Source organism: Podarcis erhardii (genome assembly GCF_964252035.2).
Source record: "Podarcis erhardii genome assembly, chromosome: 1".
NCBI classification, from domain to species: domain Eukaryota; kingdom Metazoa; phylum Chordata; class Lepidosauria; order Squamata; family Lacertidae; genus Podarcis; species Podarcis erhardii.
The window spans coordinates 3,437,770-3,455,103 of record NC_138497.1 but is presented as its reverse complement, the minus strand read 5'-3'; the positions used below and the strand labels follow the sequence as shown (position 1 = coordinate 3,455,103).

Below are 17,334 nucleotides of genomic sequence, written 5' to 3'. Positions count from 1 at the left end.
TAGTTCTAGGTATGAGCTTTCGTGTGCATGCACACTTCTTCAGATACCTGATCTGAAGAAGTGTGCATGCACACGAAAGCTCATACCAAGAACTAACTTAGTTGGTCTTTAAGGTGCTACTGGAAGGAATTTTTTTATTTTGTTTTGACTATGGCAGACCAACACGGCTACCTATCTGTAACTTGTATTTTTAAAACAATCTTTATTGCATTTTAAAAAAATTACAGAGAAAGCATGAATTAAATATTACATCCAATTGTTCAAAAATAAAAAGGAAAAATATTAAAAGAAAAAAACCAATAAATAATAAAAAATGAAAAAGAATTAATCAAGTACACAAAATTGTTCAAAGGATACCAACAGTAATTTGAATAATCTATATGCCAGGTTCTCAGAAAGAAATTACATTGTAAAGTGACTGTAACGAAAGAAAGAAAAGAAGGATTACACTTCTACGTCTTGTAATCTGAGCCTGTCCCCTCTGTGCTTTCTGTTCTGCCACTTTCTCAGCTCTCCTTGACCCTGGGGAAAGCGGATGGATGCTTTCCGGAGACAGTGAATCTGTTAACCCTCTCTCTCCCAGTGTTTCTTCTCCTAGATGTTTCCCCTCCAGTATTTCCCAGCTTCTGCCTTCTGAACTATGTCCCTCTGCAAACCACTGTTCCAAATCTACATTGTCCTCCTGCTCCTGAGAAGATTCAAGAGCAGGAGGCTCCCACCATTCTTCCTCAGTGCAGCCTTCCTCAGCATGGTCCCTGACACCTGGTTGGCCACTGGGAGAGCAGGTTGCTGGATTAGTTGGGCCGTTCGAGGCCCCTTTTTGTGTGAGTGGCTTCTGCCTGTGCAGCCCGCCTGCTTCAGCTTTGATGGGTGCCTGGGAGGGCTTCCTGCGTCCCGTGGTCACATGGCCTTCTCTCCCCCAGGTGGACGAATCCTGCGTGTGGCGACACAAAGGGGAGCGGAAGGTCAAAGTGCAAGACGAGGACATGGAGACGGTGACCAGCAGCACCAGTGAACTGGCGGCAGAAGAGATGGAGCCCTTAGGTAGGAGGGCAAAGGGGTGGGTTTAGGGGGGTGATCGGGGGCTCCACACACTGCCAGGGAGAGCTTGGGGTGGCCCTGCGATATGGGACAAAGTCCGTTGACACAGTGAACTTCATGGAAAATATTCATTTTGAGGTTCATTATGAATATTAGTATTATTAGAATTTATAGACCGCTGTATACCCGGGGGTCTAAGGATGGTTCACAGAATAAAATCAGGATGTGGTTGTTTAGTCGTTTAGTCATGTCCGACTCTTCGTGACCCCCTGGACCAGAGCACGCCAGGCCCTCCTGTCTTCCACTGTCTCCCGCAGTTTGGTCAAACTCATGCTGGTAGCTTTGCAAACACTGTCCCACCATCTCGTCCTCCGTCGTCCCCTTCTCCTTGTGCCCTCCATCTTTCCCAACATCAGGGTCTTTTCCAGGGAGTCTTCTCTTCTCATGAGGTGGCCAAAGTCTTGGAGCCTCAGCTTCAGGATCTGTCCTTCCAGTGAGCACTCAGGGCTATTTCTTTAAGAATGGAGAGGTTTGATCTTCTTGCAGTCCATGGGACTCTCAAGAGTCTCCTCCAGCACCAGAATTCAAAAGCATCCATTCTTCGGCAATCAGCCTTCTTTATGGTCCAGCTCTCGCTTCGCTTCCATACATCACAAAAAATCAGAATATAAAACCACAAAATGCCTAATAAAAATAAAAACAACAACCCAATAGCCCCCCCCAAAAAAACATATTTTAAAAGGACACAGGATGTAAATTGGATCAACCAAAGGCCTGGTTAAAAGGTTTAGAGAGGAGAGGGCAGCCTTCACCAACCTAGTGCCCTCGAGATGTTTTGGAGGAAAACTCCTGTCACCCTAGCCAACACAGAAGCAATCCAAAATATCTGCAGGGCACCAGGTTGGTGAATCCTTGGAGAGGGAGAGAGGGCCCCATGCAAGCTTTCTGGTGGGGAGAGTTTTTGAGTCCAGGGAGCACTATAGGAAGAAAGGGCAGAATCTTTTCAGGCAGCAGGAGATTTCCCAGTCCTGTCCTATCCAGGTTGGAATACAGTTCCCATCAGCCCCAGTTGGCATGGCCAGGGTCAGGGACGGTGGGAATTGTGGTCCAAAGTATCTGGAGGACATCTGCTTGCAGATGGCTGTTAGACTCTAAGCCCTGGAGAATGCAGCTGCACTTTCTTTTCCAAGACGCACCGGAAGGAGACGACAGCAGCAGCAGCGATGGCGAAAAGGAGGAACCTCAGGAGAAGGCTGGGGATGAGGGAGACCCGGCCGAGACCCCCCACCAGGAGGGGGATGGGGATGGGGCAGGGCATGCCCTGGCTCCAGAAGGATCGTCCGACGAGGATTATGCAGACTCAGAGGAGGAGGAGGGCAAAGGAACTCAGGCCTCGGAAGAGATACGTTTTCCCGACACGACCATTGACCTCTCGCACCTGCAGTCCCAAAGGTAACCGAGACAGGCTGAGCCACACCTTGGCTTTGTGTGTGTCGCTTTCAGGAGGACGAAGCAACGTTTGGATTGTGAGCTTGGCTGGGTGTGAGCTGCGATTGGTGTAGTGAAATCTGGGAAGTGGTTTCTTGGAGCCAGATTAAGGAGGGTGTTGTCAAGCTGGAAGGTGTGCGGAGGAGGGCGGCCAGGAGAATGAAGGGCCCGGAAATCAGGCCTTACGATGAAGGGTTGAGTTGGCCCGATGTTTAGCCCGGATAAGAGGAGATCTGAAGAAGTGTGCATGCACACGAAAGCTCATACCAAGAACTGACTTAGTTGGTCTTTAAGGTGCTACTGGAAGGAATTTGTTTTGTTTTGACTATGGCAGACCAACACGGCTACCTATCTGTAAGAGGAGATCTGATAGCCATCTTCAAATATCTGAAGGAGATGGAGCAAGATTGTTCTTCTATTCCAGAGGGTAGGACTTGAGCCAGTGGATTCAAATTATTATTATTATTATTATTTATTATTGTACCCTGTCCATCCAACAAGGATTAAAAATACATTAAAATGTCACACATTAAAAACTTCCCTGAACAGGGCTGCCTTCAGATGTCTTCTAAACGTCAGGTAGTTGTTCATCTCTTTGACATCTGGTGAGAGGGCGTTCCACAGGGCAGGTGCCACCACCGAGAAGGCCCTCTGCCTGGTTCCCTGTAGCTTTGCTTCTCGCAGTGAGGGAACCACCAGAAGGCCCTCGGCGCTGGACCTCAGTGTCTGGGTAGAACGATGGGGGTGGAGATGCTCCTTCAGGTATACTGAAGATGACAAGAAAGGCGAGCCTGAGTAAACATCAGGAAGAACTTTCTTTCCCATAATCAACGTCCACTTCCCAACACCTCACACCAAATTGGCAGCTCCTGCTAACAAAGGACTTACTCGTTTCCTTCCAGATCCCAGCTGAAACCTGCTCCAAAGGAGGACGTCTCAAACTTGGTAAGCTCCTGCCTGATACAGTGGTGCCTTGCAAGACGAAAAGAATCCGTTCCGCGAGTCTCTTCGTCTAGCGGTTTTTTCGTCTTGCGAAGCAAGCCCATTAGCGGCTTAGCGGATAAGCGGCTTAGCGGCTTAGAAAAAGGGGGGAAAAGGGGGAAAAAGTCGGAAAAACTCGCAAGACATTTTCGTCTTGCGAAGCAAGCCCATAGGGAAATTCGTCTTGCGAAGCACCTCCAAAACGGAAAACCCTTTCTTCTAGCGGGTTTTTCGTCCTGCGAGGCATTCGTCTTGCGGGGCACCACTGTACCAGCCGGTGATTGTGCCGCTTGCCTGCTGCCCCAGAGGAAACAGGCCAAGTCTTAATTCCCTTTTCTCTCTCCCTTGCAGAGTGACAGCAAGTCTCAGGGCCGGAGGCACCTCTCAGCCAAGGAGAGGAGGTGAGAATCATTAGGCGGCAGTTTTGAGAGATTTGATTCATTGTGATCCAGCAGACGTCTTCAGCCTTGTGGCTGGCTTGCTGGTCTGACTTTCTCCCTCCCCGAGGAGATTTCTGCAGGGCCACGTGCAGTCGAGACTGAGCCAGGCTGAGGTTTGCTGGCTGCTGGTGCCAGCATGGAGGGAGTCCCCTTTTCCCTCCCTCTCCTAGCAGTAGCCTCCAAACAGAGGCCGTCCGTCGTGTGTGTGTGTGTGTGTGTGTGTGTGTGTGTGAACAGGGGCTGTGCTTTTGAGGGCCCCCCTGCCCCACTGGCCCTCTCACCCACCCTCCTGCCAAAGCTGCCTGCCTCCTCCTTCCTTTGAGCAAAGCAGCTCAGGTGAAGGGTTTGGGTGCCTCTGCTGAAGGTCAAGGGACCCCTGACCATTAGTCCAGTCATGGCCGACTCTGAGGTTGAGGAGCTCATCTCGCTTTACTGGCCAAGGAAGCCGGTGTACAGCTTCCAGGTCTTGTGGCCAGCAGGACTAAGCCGCTTCTGGCGAACCAGAGCAGCGCACGGAAACACTGTTTGCCTTCCCGCCGGAGTGGTACCTATTTATCTACTTGCACTTTGACGTGCTTTCGAACTACTAGGTGGGCAGGAGCAGGGACCGAGCAACGGGAGCTCACCTCGTTGTGGGGATTTGAACCGCCGACCTTCTGATTGGCAAGTCCTAGGCTCTGTGGTTTAACTCACAGCACCACCCGCGTCCCGCCCCTGCTAAAATGTCAACTGGGGTGGAGAAGAATTGGGAAGAGAAGGCAGTGGCCATTCACAAGTGCAAAAATTAGGCTTGTCCCGGCAGTGGGTGGGTAGGGGGGACCACTGACACCATCACCATGTAGAGGAGGAAGGGGGTGGCAGAGGCACGGAGGAGATGAAGGCAACCAGGGGGAGCAGTTTGACTTGCCCCCCTGACAGTGGCTCTTCTCTCAGCTGCTGGTTGCTGCCTCCTGGCTGAGTTTGAAGCCAAGCAGCTGGTCAGACTCTGAGCCCTTGGGTGGTCTTTTTTCTTTTTCTTTTTTTTAAAATATATTTTTATTAAGTTTTACGTTGCGAATTTAAATTCAAACACATCATTCACCTCCTCATTTAGGATTCTCTGGATCCCTTGACTTCCCTCCATCCTTCCCTGGTTTCCATTATCTTTCTTTCTTTTTTCATCTGCTTACCTTATTTTCTCTAATTTGTTAAAAAAATTAATAGTCTTTTTTCCCCATATTTTTTCGTACATTACAAGCATTATTCAAATCCTGCCAAAGTTTTTAGTTGTTTACAGTGTTCTCTTAAGTAGATTATAATTTTTTCCCATTCTTTCTTGAAATTCTTCTCTTCCTGGTTTCTGATTTTCCCAGTCAATCTCACCATTTCGGCATTGTCCATCATCTTCATCAGCCATTATTCTCTGAGCCCTTGAATGGTCCAAGGCAGCGGTTTCCAAGCTTTTGGGGGGGCCCTGTCCTCTTGTTCCCTTGTGTCCCCTGCCCTACCTTATAAAAAGCTTTATTCGGAATAGCTGCAACCTGCTAAGGAATACGCCACTAAGGGGTCGCTGTTGCCCAGTTTGGGGACCACGGGTCTCAGGCCACCTGCCTTTCCTCCAGGGAAATGAAGAAGAGGAAGCCAAGTGACCCAGAGGATCCAGACCCGCCCAAGGGGAAGGAAGAGGACGACGGCTCTCAGCTCCCAGCACCTCCTCCCAGCGCCGGCAAGAATTCAGCAGGGGCCCAGCAGCCCATGAAGAGGGGACAGAAGGTGGGCATTGCAGAGCTGTGGAGTTCGCCTATTTTGCCTGCCGCCTGCACTTTGGAACTCCTTGCCTCTTGAGGTCAAGCAGGTGCTTTCCCTTTCCCCTTCTTGGCACCTGCTAAAAACGTTCTTGTTTAGACAAGCGTGCCCAGGTGTTTAGAAAATAGCGTTTTAGCTTTGGCCTGGTTTAAAGCATTGCTGCAAATTTGTCTCAGTTTTATTGTTTTGTCTTTCTGCAAACCGCTCTGAGGGTTTCTCTTACAGTCAAGCGGTGTTTAAATATTGACAAATGCAGCAGTACCTTGGTTCTCAAACTTAATTCGTTCCAGAAGTCCGTTCCAAAACCAAAGTGTTCCAAAACCAAGGCACACTTTCCCATATAAAGTAATGCAAAGTGGATTAATCAGTTCCAGACTTTAAAAACAACCCCTAAAACAGCAATTTAACATGCATTTTCCTATCTAACGAGACCATTGATCCATAAAATGAAAGCAATAAACAATGTACTGCAGACACACAATCAATCAATCAGTCAATCAATCAATCAGTAGCTGAGCAGGGTTCCACAAAGTTACAAAAACAAAACAAAGAAGCCACAAAACAAAAACGCAAAATAAATGGCAAAAAAAGACAGACCTCAGTGTAACACTCAAAGCGGAAGTGCGGCACTCAAATCGGACGCGTAACACTCAAAACGGAGCATGTTCGGCTTCCGAAAAAGGTTCGCAAACCGGAACACTTACTTTCGGGTTTGCAGGGTTTGGGTTCCAAGTTGTTTGAGTACCAAGGCATTTGAGAACTAAGGTACCACTGTAAAATGAATGAAATGGCTCGGATCCAGACCGAGTTGGGTGCCGCATTTGGAGCAGGAGCGTAGAGCGCCCTGTCTGTGGGGAAAGCTGCTCCACTCTTCTCCTTCCCTCTCTCCTCTGCAGAGTAAACTAAAGAAGATCAAGGAGAAGTACAAAGACCAGGACGAGGAAGAGCGGGAGCTGATCATGAAGCTGCTGGGGGTGAGTCAGGAGGAAATGGGATGGGTCTCTCTTTACCTGGGGAAGAAGGGCCATTGTAGCTGCTCAGAGGCTAGAGCATCTTTCTTGCATGCAGAAGGTCTCTGGTCCAACCCCTAGCGGCTCTCCGGGTTGGGCTGGGAGAGATCATAGAATTGTAAGGCTGCTTATTCTGAAATTTTCCATTGCTGGATTTACCATGGATCATACGGTGTAGCTGAACCAGCTTCCACAAAAAAAAAGAAATAGCAGAGAGGTTTTATTTGAAACTGAAAACTATTCTCAGTGTTGTCAAAAGCAGATTGATACTTGTATGATACCCGATTGATTGATACCCGAGAACTTGGACGCAAATTTCTCAGCTCAGCTTTGGTAGTTTCACTCGTATGTGCTTCATACGTTCAGTGTAACGAAAAAGGTGAAAACAAGATTCAGACAATATTGAATCTGATTTTCCAAATGCCGAAATTTGCTTTCATATTTTTTTAACATTAATGGTCACAAATTGCCCAGCTGAGCATTCATTTTCTCAGTTGAAGTATATTAAAAAAATCCCAACAGAATAATTGTTCAACAAGGCAGGCTGGATGCCTTATTCCCGTGGAACACCTTCTTCAGATGTCAAGGAGATAAAGAGCTATACAACTTTTAGAAGACATCTGAAGGCAGCCCTGTATCGGGAAGCTTTTAATGCTTTATTATGCTTTATATATTTTGTAAGCCACTCAGAGTGGCTGGGGAAACCCAGCCAGATGGGTGGGGTATAAATAATAAAATTATTATCATAATCTCTACTTAAGCATAGAAGCGGACATGTTATGTAAGATTAGTTCTGAGGATCTGATCAAAAACTTTGCAATTATAAAAAGTAGGAGAAAACGTTTCAAATACAAGTAAAGTGGAAGCATACCAAAATAAACATTACTTTCCAACTTACTGTAGGTTTCGTTTCGTTTTGAAAAAGAAAATTTCATTTTGCTGTTTATTATTGTTTATATTTTGAACTGGACACGCATGGGAGCACCAAAAACTTTTTAACAGCTTATGGCCCTGAAGGTATTAATCTGGCCTTGTCTGTGTCCTACGTTCTGGGGTGGGGGGGGGGAGAAAGAGAAAATAAATGTTTTCCCCCTTTGCTTTCTGTGTCGGGTCTTGAATTCTAACGCCACTTGCTTGCGCCCAACCCAGTCTGCAGGGTCGAGCAAAGAAGAGAAGCCGAGGAAAGCCAAGAAAGGGAAGGGTGGTCCGGATTCTTCAAAGAAGCAGCCCCAGAAGCCACGAGGGGGCCGGAGGGGAGAGGGGGTCACTATAGAGCACGTGGCCCTCGACTTGCAGGACGTGGCTCTGGAGGAGCACCTGGACGAGAAGGTAAGCAGTCGAGAGAGAATCTCTTCCTGTTAGTGCACAAAGCCCCTGTGGCGATCACACACAGGGCCCCCGGACGTTTGATGGTCTATTGCCTTCTTTGCTGCCACCACCCCGTATCTCACGGGGTCACATGGAGTCCAGTCAGTTGTCAACATAAATCAAGTTTATTTTTAAATGCAGGAACAAGCTTATGGTTACTGTTAATTTTACTTGGCAGTTTCTTATCTTAGTTCCTAACAACTCCAAACTGATTATTCCAACTATCTATCTGACTCCACCTAACAATTCCTCTCACTGTCTCACAATACAACTCTACCAACCCACTGCCTGTTCCTCCCTCTTCCTTCTTCAACTCCCAAACCTCAACTTCACTCAACTCAACTCGACTGACTTTCAAAACCTCCCACTCTAACTTTTATTCCCTCCTTGCATTCTCACTGGCCAATCACATCACACCTATTTTAACCCTTTCCTTATGACCCATCCTAGGAGGCAAACGCCACAGCCCCTAACAACTTGGGACCAGTTTTCCTGCGAGATCGCCTGATCCCACAGGCTCCCACTCGATCCCTTCAATCTGCGTAAGGGGCACCACTGCAGGTGCCAAGTCTGTAAGAAACCAATATTTGAGTTTGGCAGTACCTGTACTTTGGAACTCCCTGCCTAGTGATTGTTATAAAGAAAAAATTTGCACCTTTTCCCTTATAGGGTACCAAAGAGCACTAATAAAGTCCTTATGTAGTAGGTTCTCTATTGGTAGGAGACGAATAACAGAGGCCAACCAGAGAATATTGAGAAGCAAGGCAGCTAGTAAGCTTGATCTTTATTAAGGTGAGGGTCCTCACTCAACACACGCAGGAGGGAGGAGGAACCCAGAACATTGGTGTGCAAGCTCTTATATAGACATTTGAAAATTGCCTCCCCTGTAGCTCAAGACCACCCCCCAAAAAACTTCCTACATATATCACTGAAGGGGTGATCTACAGCGGAAATCCTGTCTGACAGGATACTTAATAATGGTCACTGATTGCTTTTACCTGGGCATCCTGGCCATTCTTTTGTGATGGTAAATACTCAGTTCCTGAATCCAGGTCACAGGCTCACCTTATTCAGACACATATACGCTCTTAAGACAGGATTTATGAGCAAAGAGACAAAGGGGAGGAAATTTTCCCATTTCCTCCCTCCTTGCAGAGAAATATTTTAGGTCAGTTTGGGAGAGTCAAAATGGTTTCAGGATTGCTCTCCTGTACTATTTCAGACACGTGGTTTATATACTTACGTATGTGTTTGCCTCGTATGTTTATGAACATTTATTTTATATATATGTAAGACCTCAGAATTCCTATAACATGATGTTAGGCAGGGGCCTTTGCTGTGTTCTTTTTGGTACCTGCTAGAAACATTTTTCTTTTAGACAAACTTGCCCCCGCTTATAGAACGTTGATATGCATTTTAGTCTGTTTTTAGCTCATTGCTGGTTCTGTCTTTTGAATACTTTAATGTGTTGTTTTTAACTGATAGTTTTCTTGCTTCTTTTTTTTACAATCAAGTGCTATATAAATTTTAATAAATAAATAAGAGGCGGCTGCTATAGAAAGCAGAGACTCCTCCTGCCCCCCCCCCCTAAGTACTGCAGGCTTTCCTCCCTTGGAACCAGCCCTCCTCCAGGTACTTCCCCCTTTGCCAACCTGGTGCCCTCCAGGCTGATGGGAGTAGCAGCCCCACAACATCTCGCGGGCACCAGGTTGGCGAAGGGTGAGTTGCTGTCGTTTCGGGGGTCAAGGTGAGAAATCTCCCCTCCCCACTCCCTGTTTTCCTGTTTCTTCTAACTGGTGCTTCCTAATCTGTTGCTGCTCAGCATGTTGAGTCCTCTTTGGGGTTTGCACATTCTCTTCTCCCCGCCCCCTTCGCCTCATTATTTCTTTGGTCCTGAAATATTTGTCGCGCTTCTGAAAATCTTGGGGTTCCCCCGAGCAGGCCAGGATTCCCCTCTTGTTTCTCGGAAGGCCCATTTTGGATCTGTTCATGTTTCGTCGCTGGTGGAGGGAACGGTGACTGACGGATCCTGATGCTTATCTAAAGATAGACAGCAAGTGTCTTACAAGAACTAATTTTTCTCGCCTTTGTTCTTTGCATTGCATTGCTTTTTTTTGGAACATATTCTGCAAATGCCTAAATAAATAAATAATAATAATAATAATAATTTATTATTTGTACCCCGGCCACTCTGGGCGGCTTCCATAAAAACCAGAAATACACTAAAATATCACAGATTAAAAACTTCCCTGAACAGGGCTGCCTTAAGATATCTTCTGAATGTCAGGTAGTTATTTATCGCTTTGACATCTGATGGGAGGGCGTTCCACAAGGCGGGTGCCACTACCGAGAAGGCCCTCTGCCTGGTTCCCTGTAGCTTTGCTTCTTGCAGTGAGGGAACCGCCAGAAGGCCCTCGGAGCTGGACCTCAGCGTCCGGGCAGAATGATGGGGGTGGAGACGCTCCTTCAGATAATTTGACGAATGCAACAATATAGACTAAGACATGCAAGACGTGGGGAGTATTCAGCTCAGAACAGGCTAATTGAAATTGGAGTGGAGGAGAAGGCTCTGCTCGGCTCTTGTGTTCAAATTTTGCTTGCTGGTTTCCCATTGAGGAATCTGATTGGCTCCTGTGAGAACAGGATGCTGGACTCGATGGGCCATTGGCCTGATCCAGCAGGCTCTTCTCGTGTTCTTGATTTCACTGGGTGGACTCTGAGTAGGACTCAGAATCATGGAATTAGAAGGGACCGTGAGAGTCGGAATCATTGGGTAGTAGTTGATTACTACCCAGTAGTAGTACAGTGGTACCTCGGATTACAGACGCTTCAGGTTACAGACTCTGCTAACCCAGAAATATTATCTCAGGTTAAGAACTTTGCTTCAGGATGAGAACAGAAATCGTGCGGTGGCGGCGGCACAGCAGCGGGAGGCCCCATTAGCTAAAGTGGTGCTTCAGGTTAAGAACAGTTTCAGGTTAAGAACGGACCTCCAGAATTAATTAAGTTCTTAACCCGAGGTACCACTGTACAGTAACAAAAGCAGGCAGTTTTAAAAACCCAGCCGCCAGATTCAAAGCAGTGAACAGCCACACTGAGTGAGATTTCTCTATTTTCCAGCTTCTGGGCCTCCCAAAAGCTAGGCTTCTTTGCACCTTCCCCCCCCTGCCCCCATTTTTTTGCTGAAGGCTCAGCGTGTTGCTTGAGATGGTTTCTCTCTACATCAAAGACAGCACTGAGTCCAGCAAGCTAGAAATCTCAAAAGGGGCTGGACACCTGCACATAATCAGGAGTAATTTAGTACTGGGGACATGCTATCATCCCCCTGATCAAAATGCTCAAGGAGACCTTGAGATGATGAATGAAATCAAGGAAGCATCTGAAAATAGTAGTAGTAAAGGGTGATTTCAAGCACCCTCACGTAGACTGGCTAGATATGTGTTCCAGTCGTGACAAAGGGGCAATATTTCTAGATACCCCAAATAATGATGATGATGATGATGTTGTTGTTTAGTCGTTTAGTCGTGTCTGACTCTTCGTGACCCCATGGACCAGAGCACGCCAGGCAATAATAATAATAATAGACTGTGTGCCAGAACAGTTGGTGTTAGAACCGGGACCCTCAACTTAATTTTGAGTGGCGCCCAGGACCTGGTGCGAGATGTAAGCATTGTTGGGCCAAATATAGATGCAAATGGCCAAGGAAATCCAGCACGGTCACATTTGGTTTCAAAAAAGGAAATTTGTCCCAAATGAGGAGATTGGTAAAGAGGAGGTTAAAAGACAGAGGGTCAAATCGCCAAAACGCTTGAGAGTTGTTTAAGACCACAATGTTAGAAACTCTAGTTTATCCAGCAGATCAGGAAAAGGTACTGTGAGAGCCAAGAGACCCCACCAGCTTGGACCCCAGGCAGAGTCAGAGAAGCTATTGGAGGGTGTTGTCCAAATGAAAAGAACGCAAAGGAACAGAAATCTGGCAAAGGAAGTGCAGAGAGAAAGGGATGCTTAAAAAAAAGCTTTGAAGAACCAACAACAGGAAGTTTTTAAAATATGTTAGTATCAGAAAACCATCTAGGGAGGCTGTTGGTTCCTCAGATGACCAGGGAGTCAAAGGATTTGTAAAGGAGGATAAAGAGATTGCGGAGAAGCTAAATGATTTCTTTGCATCTGTCTTCACAATGGAGGAAATATCAGAGCCTGAATTAACCTTTGCAGGAGGCAGGTCTAAATGTGAAATTTCTGATCTTTGCACAAAAATATGTAACTTATATGTAACAAATCAGCCCCCACACCTGACAACTGGTAAGCCGGCAATGTACTGCAATTTTTAAAAAAGGGATTCAGGAGGCCATTCTGGAAATTGCAGACCTGTTGCCTTAATGTTTGGAAAACTAGTGGAGAGTGTTGTTAAAAGATAAAATAACCCAGCACATAGAAGAACAAGCCCCACTAAAGCACAGCCAGCATGGCTTCTGCAAAGGAAAGTCCTATTTCACGAACCTAGTTATTTGAGAGTGTCAGCAAGCATATCAACAGAGGTGATCCGGCTTACATTGTTTATTTGGACTTTCAAAAAGCTTTCGACAAAGTACCTCACCAAAGGCTCTTGAGTAAGCTTAGCAGTCGAGGAATAAGAGGAGAAGTCATCTTGTGGATAAGGACTTGGCTAAGTTGCAGGAAGCAAACAGCAGGAATAAAGGGACAGTTCTCTGAATGGAAAGAAGTAGGAAGTGGAGTCCCTCAGGGATCAGGACTGGGACCTGTGCAGTTTAACTTGTTCATAAACAATCTAGAGTTAGGAGTCACTTGTTAAAATAAGATTGCAAGGAGCTCCAAAAGGACCTCTTCAAGCTGAGTGAATGGGAGGTAAAATTGAAAGTGAAATTCAGTGTAAACAAAGGTAAATCGATGCATGTTGAGGCAAGAAAACATAAATTTAACATAAATGTTCGTGGTGACTGACCAGGAATGAATGAGATCTTGGGGTCATAGTGAAGATGTCAGCCAAGTGTGCAGCAGCCGTGAAAATGGCAAATTCCACGTGAGGGATCATTAGGAAAGGAATTGCAAATAAAACTGCCAGTATCATAATGCCATTATATACAAATCTTCTCGAGCAACCACATTTAGAAGACTATGTACAGTTCTGGTCGCCTCAACTCAGAGAGGATATGGTAGAGTTGGAAAACGTTGAGAAAAGGGCCACCAAGATGACTGATAATTTTGAGTGAAGGAAGGTTGCAGCGTTCAGAACTTTTAAGTTTAGAGAAAAGGCAAGCAAGAGGCACTATGATAGAAGTTTATGAAATAGCACAGAGAAAGAGGGCAGTTTTTCTCCCTCTCATAACAATAGAACTCATCAATATCCAATTCAGCTGAGTGTTGGAAGATGCAGGATAGATAAAAAGACAGGACTTCTTCATGCAGCGTATAGTTAAACTGTGGAACTCATTGCCACAGGAGGCAGTCATGGCCACCAACCGGGATGGCTTGAAAAGAGGATTAGACAATTTCATGGAGGAGGAGAAGGCTGCCAATGGCTCCGAGCCCCAATGTCTACTCTCTGCCTCTACAATCAGAGGCAGAAATGCATCTGGACGCCAGTTGCTGGAAACCACAGGAGGGGAGAATTGCTATTGTGCTCAAATCCTGCTTGCTGGCTTCCTACAACCCTCCGGCTGGCCATTGTGAGAACAGGACGCTGGACTATGTGGTCCATTGGCCTCACCAGCAGGACTCTTACGTTCTTACATTCTTATGTTGACTTTTGCAGGATGAGCAGGACCAGGATCAGCTGGGGAACGAGGTAAATACAAAATGCCCAATTTCGGGGGGAATGCTGGAAGTGCTTTGACTCGGTCAGATCCGTCGTATCCTGAACCTAAGAGAGCTGTGGCTTTGGGAGGGAACATGAAGATCCCTTCTCAGAACGTGTTCTCCCTGCCCCCCCCCCCTTGATGCGAGGAATCGTCAGCACGGTGTATTCTCCAAACCCTTTTCTCTTATTTCTGTTGAGTTTCACCTGGTGACGAGCCACTCACAGATATCCTGTTGTCAAAAAGACTGAAGGAGGTTCCTTCCTTTGTTTTATGAAATGAACGCCACACGTTCTTCATCCAGTGGCTCTGGAAATAGCTTAAGGTAAAGGTAAAGGGACCCCTGACCATTAGGTCCAGTAGTGACTGACTCTGGGGTTGCGGCACTCATCTTGCATTATTGGCCGAGGGAGCCGGCGTACAGCTTCCGGGTCATGTGGCCAGCATGACTAAACCGCTTCTGGCAAACCAGAGCAGCGCACGGAAACGCCGTTTACCTTCCCGCTGGAGCGCTACCTATTGATCTACTTGCACTTTGATGTGCTTTCGAACTGCTAGGTTGACAGGAGCAGGGACCGAGCAATGGGAGCTCACCCCCACACGGGGATTCGAACCACCGACCTTCCGATCGGCAAGCCCTAGGCTCTGTGGTTTAGACCACAGCGCCACCCGTGTCCCTGGAAATAGCTTAGTGTCAGTTTTAAAAAAAGATCCTTACATGGGAGCATTTGAGTGAAATATGGAATGGCTGCAAAAGGCCATAAAGAAAACTTGTGTACATCCATACGGCCAATGGGGAGTCTTTAAAGAGTGTATAAACCACCACCACCCCATTTGAAAATATTGTGCGGCACATACAAAAAGAAATGAATTACAAAGTTAAAACTGTGAAGAGTCCATTAAATCTCTGTCAAGCCAGCATGAGTGGTTTGCATGTTTCTACCCAAAGAAAGCTGGTTTGAATGCGTGTGTGTGTCTAAAGGATTTGCCTGAAAGGATAAAGCACAGAAAAACCCCCAGAACCAGGCATGCCCCCCCCCTCCCTTCCCAGCCTCTGCTCCCATCTCTGTTCTGTTTCAGGAAGGAGAGACGCTGTATGATTCTCTGACTGGGCAGCCCCACCTGGAAGACATTCTCCTCTTCGCCATCCCATTCTGTGCCCCTTACACCACCATGACCAATCACAAGTGAGTGGCAGCAACTCTTGGCCCGTTTGGCATTGCCCCTCGTAAAAGGGGCCTCCGATTAAACCCTGTGTTTGTTCTTGTTCTTTTTTTAAAGATACAAAGTCAAGCTGACACCTGGCACACAGAAGAAGGGCAAAGGTATTGTATATTCTCCGTTGCGTTTCTTTCCAGCTCCTTTTTGTTCTTCTAGCCAGTGGCTCAATGGCACACACACAAATTCCGCAGGGCAGCATCACTCGGGAAACTTGAGCGTTACGAGGCAGCTTGACCTCTTACCGTATTTTTCGCTCCATAAGACGCACCTGACCATAAGACACACCTAGTTTTTAGAGGGGGAATGCAAGGAAAAAATATTCTTTAAAGGGAGTGCTGAGCAGAGCCTGCATGCATCCCAGGCTCTGCTCAGCACTCCCTTTCACGAGCCGAAAAGCACTTGCGGGCTTTTCCCCAGGAGCCGCACACATGCTCCGTGTGGCTCTTTAAAGGGAGTGCAGCTCTTGGGGGCTTTTCCAGGAGGTGGGGGAAGGGACAGAGGGGCTAAGCCAGAAGCTAGAACAGCAAGAGGGAGCGCTGCGCGGCGATCCCTCTCGCTGTTCTGGCTTCTGGCTTAGCCGCGCAGTCTGCATTCGCTCCATAAGATGCATACACACACAAGTGCCTCTTATAGAGTGAAAAATACGGTAACTTCGGGGCCGAATTTCATGCTTACACTCCAATCTCTCAATGTCATTATCACATCATATGATTGACTGGTTGGTTTTCCTGTCCACCTGCAAAATCCCTTCTGCGGTGTCCCCAGACACCCAACAGTCAGTCATGTCTGGCATCAGGTGGGCTTGACTTCCCCCAAACAGCCTTGTGGGCCAAATGGGGAAGCCTGGTGGGCCCCATTTGGCTGCAAATCTGGAGGTTCCCTTTCACTGCTGTAGAAAGATGGGTAGCCCAGAAATCTGTCCGACTTGCAAACAACCACTCACCTGTCCTCTGTAGTGATTTGAGAATCATCTCCAGGTAAGCAAGCTTGGGGTGCTTTTCCCCCTTTGGCCTGCAATGTGCCCACTGACTTCCACGGTGGGCAGAAAGGCTCGTAATCCGTCAGTTGGGTGGTGGCCGCGGTGAACCTGCTAGCAAGGATGTTCTAAGTGAACAAACTGGTACATTTCTGTCTCTGCTTATGGCCCCCACATAAATCTGTGCCTTCTGTCTTTCCAACAGCTGCAAAAACGGCTCTGCACAATTTCATGCAGTCCAAGGAGGCGACTCCGAGAGAGAAGGATCTCTTTCGCAGCGTCAAGGTAAGAAGCCCCCTCTCTGGGCAGGGGGCAGGCCTGCAGCTTTGGCTGAAAGCAGGTGGCGTCTGCTTTCGGAGCCAATTTGTGTGGTTTTTTCCTAACCAAGATTCCTGCTAACAGAACAAAGGTTTTGTTCTGTGCATGTACAGCTGATCAAGATGGAATCGTGTGATTCTCTTCTACAGGATACAGACCTGTCCAGAAATATTCCGGGCAAAGTGAAGGTGTCGGCCCCCAATCTCCTGAACCTGAAAAAGAGGTGAGGGGCCACTGCTCACAGCACCGCCGGCCTTGGACTGCCTTCACCCACTGCCAAGAGTGACAACTGACCTCCCTGTCTGGGCCTCCTTCCAGTTTTGCAAATACAAGTGTGACTGATACTGATGACTTCTGTTACTTATTTGGCCAAAGTGAGAGCAGAACATCCTGTTAACTTAGCTCCAGCTTTCAGATCACAGCTATGCGTGGAAGCAGGTTATGGTCTACCGTATTACCTAACGGCCCGAGTCCTTCTCATGTTTTAGACTCCAGATTTGAATGTTCATATTGCTACAATGTCCAGAAAGCTGCTTATGAGACATCTTGCTGAGATGCTTATTAAAGGCCTCAGTCCCCTGCTTGTCTCCTCCCAAATGGATTGAGTTAGGTTTGAAATAAGAGGGTGCGTTTAGCAACACTGAGAGGACCTTGCATTTCATTGGTTTAGTTTTCCTGTGTGGGCTGATGTTGAGAAATGAAGTCAAAAAAACCATTAGGGAGAGGGAAATCCCCTTCTAAAATACACATTAGCTCTAGTTACACCTGTTTACACACCAACATATTCATTCCACCATTGAACAGCTCTAACTGCCAGAAAGTTCTTCTTTATATTTTGTCGGAATCTCCCTTCTTGTCATTTGAATCCATTGGTTTGGTTTCTGCCCTCC

The 17,334-nt window shown here is 47.0% G+C and overlaps 1 protein-coding gene across 2 annotated transcripts in view; it reads left to right on the top strand.

Moving 5' to 3' along the window:
• The window catches only part of NEMF (nuclear export mediator factor), a 36,687-nt gene extending 19,664 nt beyond the window's left edge, over positions 1-17,023 (top strand). Inside the window, exons 22-33 of one of the 2 annotated variants that reach the window (XM_081875867.1) lie at positions 924-1,044; positions 2,232-2,493; positions 3,432-3,474; positions 3,862-3,911; positions 5,552-5,702; positions 6,632-6,709; positions 7,895-8,074; positions 13,887-13,919; positions 15,010-15,116; positions 15,211-15,254; positions 16,332-16,411; positions 16,594-17,023. In XM_081875867.1, the coding sequence (XP_081731993.1) occupies positions 924-1,044; positions 2,232-2,493; positions 3,432-3,474; positions 3,862-3,911; positions 5,552-5,702; positions 6,632-6,709; positions 7,895-8,074; positions 13,887-13,919; positions 15,010-15,116; positions 15,211-15,254; positions 16,332-16,411; positions 16,594-16,671 (1,227 nt within the window). In that variant the 3' untranslated portion in view covers positions 16,672-17,023. The remainder of the gene's footprint in view (positions 1-923; positions 1,045-2,231; positions 2,494-3,431; positions 3,475-3,861; positions 3,912-5,551; positions 5,703-6,631; positions 6,710-7,894; positions 8,075-13,886; positions 13,920-15,009; positions 15,117-15,210; positions 15,255-16,331; positions 16,412-16,593) is intronic. The other variant, XM_081875868.1, reaches the window with a different exon arrangement.
• Positions 17,024-17,334: the final 311 nt, after the last annotated feature.